We start from the raw sequence: 4,507 nt of genomic DNA, 5'->3' as shown, positions 1-4,507 counted from the left end.
TTTGTGAAGGAAGTGTTATTTATATATTCTTGATTTCCCTAAAAATTTGTGAAGACATTCTTCTTAGTATATGAGCATCCTCAGCCAAAACTCATGCCCATTCGCCATGTGCATTTCTCGTACCGCTAATCAAACACTTGGCTGCTAATTCATGTTTGAGCATAGTTCGGTCTCCTCATAAGAATCTTATGTTATAATTTTCTTCCTAGCACCTACCTGGGGAGTGCCCAACCCACTAGACATTCCTAGTCCGCCAGAACGCATGGCAACACCATGGTCACGCGACAGGCATGCGAGCTTATGGACTCTATAGTTGGGGCCCTCGGCCACCGTCCAAACCTCGATGTATCGCCATCAAACCATGTATTTCTGTTTAAATAGATACTTATGTACCTAGAAATGATTTTTGGAAAAAATAAAGAGCAAACTATGAGGCAATTGCAGTTCAAATTTGACCCGTTTCCTACTGAATCGGCGGGAACTTGTCTTTTTCACCATAGGTGGATCAAAACTTTTGACACCCAACCATTTTGTCAATTGTGCATTATATATGGCCTAGTATTTTATAAAATTAATTTGGTCCAATTTCGCAACAAATATATGGTAGGTCCTTCACAAAAAAACTCATTTTAAGCACTCAAAAAAATGTAAAATGAATTTTTCGTCCAAAGAAAATGAAAACCTCCGTAGGCAACATTGTTTGTTATTCCAATATGCATCCTTGTGCATGATATGATGTCATTTGAACAAACTATGCCATGAATATGGCCATAAGATTGATCATTTGCCTTGAAAGTTATGAATCTTCACACATGATATCTCATTTCTAAGAACACTTTTTTAAAATAAGTACCGTATTACAAGTTTATTATTTTTTCTGGAAACTTGGTCACATATAATGACACAATGCGGAGGTTTTCTAATTTTTTTATTTTTTATGCCTGTTTCAAAATACGGTCAAAACGGCGGGAGTGACCGTTCCTAGCTAGTGGTTGAATCTTATATTTTTTTGATGTTTCTCTGATTAAATATATACTTATGTACCTAGAAATGATTTTTTGGAAAAAATAAAGAGCAAACCATGAGGTAGCTACAGTTCAAATTTGACGCGCTTTCAGCTGATTCGGCGAAAATTTGTAATTTTCACGAGAGGTGGATCAAAACTTTTGACACCCAACATTTTTTTCTATTGTGCATTATATATGGCCTAGTATTTTATAAAATTGATTAGGTCAAATTTTGCAACAAATATATGGTAGTTCGTTCACAAAAAAACTCATTTTGGGACTCGAAAAAATGCTTGTCGAAGAAATGCTTAAAAATGAATGTATCTAGAACTAAAATACATCTAGATACATTCATTCTTCCGACGAGTATTTCCGGACGGAGGGAGTATTTTATTTGAGTAACACTAGCTCTTATATATATACTAGCTCTTATATATATACTAGTAATTAAATGGCACACTAATTGTCGTACGGCCCAGATCCAATGTATTGACTTTGATTGGGGTCTTCTCTAGCCCAACGCGCATGTGGAGAGGAGAATCGGAAGAACTTCCAGGACGTGCGTCGTGCATCCAAGGGTGTGACGTGCACTTGAATATGCCTAACATGCATGCACGTCGACTAGTTCACTTTAGTTGACGGAGTTTAGCTCTTTTTTTCTTTTGCAAGAATTGTGAGATGTTTTTTTTAAAACACAAGAATTGTGAGATGTTTATTACTCGGGCAAATGTGTACAATCGGGCAACGTCAACTGAGGCACTCACTCTGGAGGAAGGATCAACCCGCAAGCGGTGCTCCTTTTTGGATCTCCCGTAGTTAGTGCATGGCTAACCCTATTTTGATGGCGAGTAATCTTCTGAGTGATCTCATGAACTTCCATCTTGCTCTTAATCTCCTGAGTAAGATAGGGAAACTCTTCCACGCAGACGGCTGGTTGTTTTGTTTCGTCAGACCATTCCTAGACCATTGATTCGTGATGCATCGCAAGGATCAGAGCATCCTCCACTTCCACCTTTAAACACGCACCAAACCCGTTCAGTGCACCATAATCCATGTTCCCCTAATTTCCAATGTTTAAAATCGTAGACTATGCTATTTAACAGGGGCTCAGCCATAAGCTATGAAAAGCTATAGCTCCGCTATAGCGAAACTAAGCTCGATTTAGCGTTTATTCTTAAATCATAAAAAATAAAACAAAAAAAGTATACAATCAGGCATCATATATGATACTATATTGCGTATACTTGACATATACACATGATCACACATCAAAACCCGAGCATCGGTCAGGTGTCCTAATTCAATAACCAAGCTTCGCATCAATGCAACATATAAATCAGAAGAACAGAAAAAAGTGAAAGGATGGTTCGTATAGTGGCTTAGTGGGCTAAATGACACCAAATTTAGTGCATAATAGGAAATAACGGGCTATTAGCGTCATTTTCAATTAAGTGTTAAAAGTGCATTGATTTAGCGATGAAGCTCACAAAGGCTATAGCGGGGCTATAGCCGACTATTTAAAACTTTGCTAATTACGCATCCCCCTTACCATTGTTTTCTTGCCTAGTGCCACCGTTCATGCCCCCGTAGTCTCGTTGATCTCATCTATGCTAGCACCAGCTTGTCCGCCCACCATTATCCACCAGCAGCAGGCCATATGCCCCCCCCCCCCCCCTACTCTGCATCTCAGCATCTCGTCCAATCAGACACCGAGGATAACTTGGTAGCTGAGTGCGGAACACACTAAAAAGCATGCCCTCGCATTTGCGAGGTCCACCTTGCTAGTTTACATAGAAAAGAACAGTCCCCTCAACAATGATAGAAAATAGACGGCAGGACAAATGTCCGCGTCACATTCCAGCATTATTTGATCCTACAACGACACACAAATGCATACTTGGATCGAAAAGCTGATGTATAAAAGCTGATGAACGCACGCGAGCTCTATGGAGGAAGGAACAAAGAGCAACCATAACTTCACATTGTGTTAAATTTGCGAAATTCCCTTTTCCCCATATTATTCAGTATATAGAAATAGAATACAAATCCTTGGCTAAAACGCCGCAGGTGATGCTCCATGACCCATTCCTCCTATGCTATCACACAAAACCAGGTCATGGCGCATGTTTACAAAAAAATCAATGAAAACATAAAAAGCTTCAAACGCGAATGTCGGCACAAGCACAAGACACAACCATCATTAGTCATGCTATTCCTATGCATGACACCCTTTCTTCTTGCAGTTGTTGTTGCAGTCGCTGTTACAGGGGGTGTTGCACTGATTAAATATGCTGTTAGTGCAAGCTTGGCAATCTGTGTAGTTGTCGGTGAGGCTGCTGCAACGCCTTTGAGCTTCGGTCTTGCAGTCACAAGTGCATGTGCCGTTGCTACTGCAGCAGGTACCGTCTGCAGTGCACTCATCGAACAACTGCCTCTCGCAGCCTTCCCGAGGGTTGTAGCAGGCACCACTGCAGAAAGTTTTAGCCTCCTCGTTGCACTTGGTACTGCACAGCGTCCCACAGTCACTGCATAAAGGCCTCGGATTGCCCTGAGACGACATAATCAGCATGGAGAAAACAGCAACAGCAGCAAGAAAGGAAGCTCCACCTGCAGCCATTGTTGGCGAGCAAGCTTTGTGTAGCTAAAAAGGTAGCTATATATATATGTGAATCAAGAGAAGGGCTCAGGATCAGAGATGTGAACGAGATGGCTGGTGACTGTATGATGGAGCACCTGATTCTATTTATAGGCTACTGGGCAAGCTTCCAGCGGAGGGTAGATCTAAACTTAATTATATCGATGGACGACTATCTAATGTTAACCGATCTATGTTACAATTTGGCTGAAAAACAATGGAAATTGGCTCGAGGAGTATACCATATTCACCCTCACCGATCTCCATTAATTGCCTCCACGTTTTGAACAGACAGTTGGAATCAAAGGAAATCGTATTAAAATGGCTTGATAACACCCTTTTTTGAGACACACAGTTCTATAACAATCAGTTGAATGCTCAAGAAAAAAACAATTACTTGAATTGCTTGACAATTGAGCTTGACGATAAACTAAATCTACAATTTTGGAGTACCCCGGATTACTGCTCAACACGTACTGGTTGTTTTACGAAGCATTGACTTTTATTTCCCGGTTACGAAGCATTGACTTTGACAAGATCAAGATCGGCGGATCATGATCATACTCAATTTAATTACTTGAGGAACTTGCTTTTAGTAAATGGCACCTTAATTGCCAGATCGCATCAATTGACTTTGCATATTATTTTTGGCAAGAGGAATTGAGTTTTGATTGGATCTTCTCTAGCACAACACGCATGTGTAGAGGAGAATCGGGATGGAGGAACTTCCAGTACGTGCGTCGTGCATACATCGAGGATGTGTCCACAAACTATGTGACAGATGCATGAACAGACTTTAGTTCATACGGCAAACTATAAGTACTCTGTTATATCCTCCTCCTTGAAAAAGCCTGCACTCTGTAAA

General features: G+C 40.6%; 1 protein-coding gene across 1 annotated transcript; it reads right to left on the bottom strand.

Annotated features, from left to right (window-relative positions):
• Window positions 1–3,005: 3,005 nt before the first annotated feature.
• LOC123064230 (uncharacterized) lies at window positions 3,006–3,707 on the bottom strand. The gene has a single exon (XM_044487755.1). It carries the CDS (start codon window positions 3,622–3,624, stop codon window positions 3,223–3,225), a length of 402 nt encoding a protein of 133 aa, XP_044343690.1. The 5' UTR covers window positions 3,625–3,707; the 3' UTR covers window positions 3,006–3,222.
• Window positions 3,708–4,507: the final 800 nt, after the last annotated feature.

Source organism: Triticum aestivum, chromosome 3B (genome assembly GCF_018294505.1).
Source record: "Triticum aestivum cultivar Chinese Spring chromosome 3B, IWGSC CS RefSeq v2.1, whole genome shotgun sequence".
Lineage (NCBI taxonomy): Eukaryota > Viridiplantae > Streptophyta > Magnoliopsida > Poales > Poaceae > Triticum > Triticum aestivum.
The sequence above is the reverse complement of the archived record's forward strand: the minus strand, read 5'-3'. Positions and strand labels throughout refer to the sequence as shown.

What these genes read in the sequence shown, in the direction of transcription:
- LOC123064230 (XM_044487755.1), bottom strand. Translation starts at nt 3,624, where the DNA reads ATGGCTGCAGGTGGAGCTTCCTTTCTTGCTGCTGTTGCTGTTTTCTCC.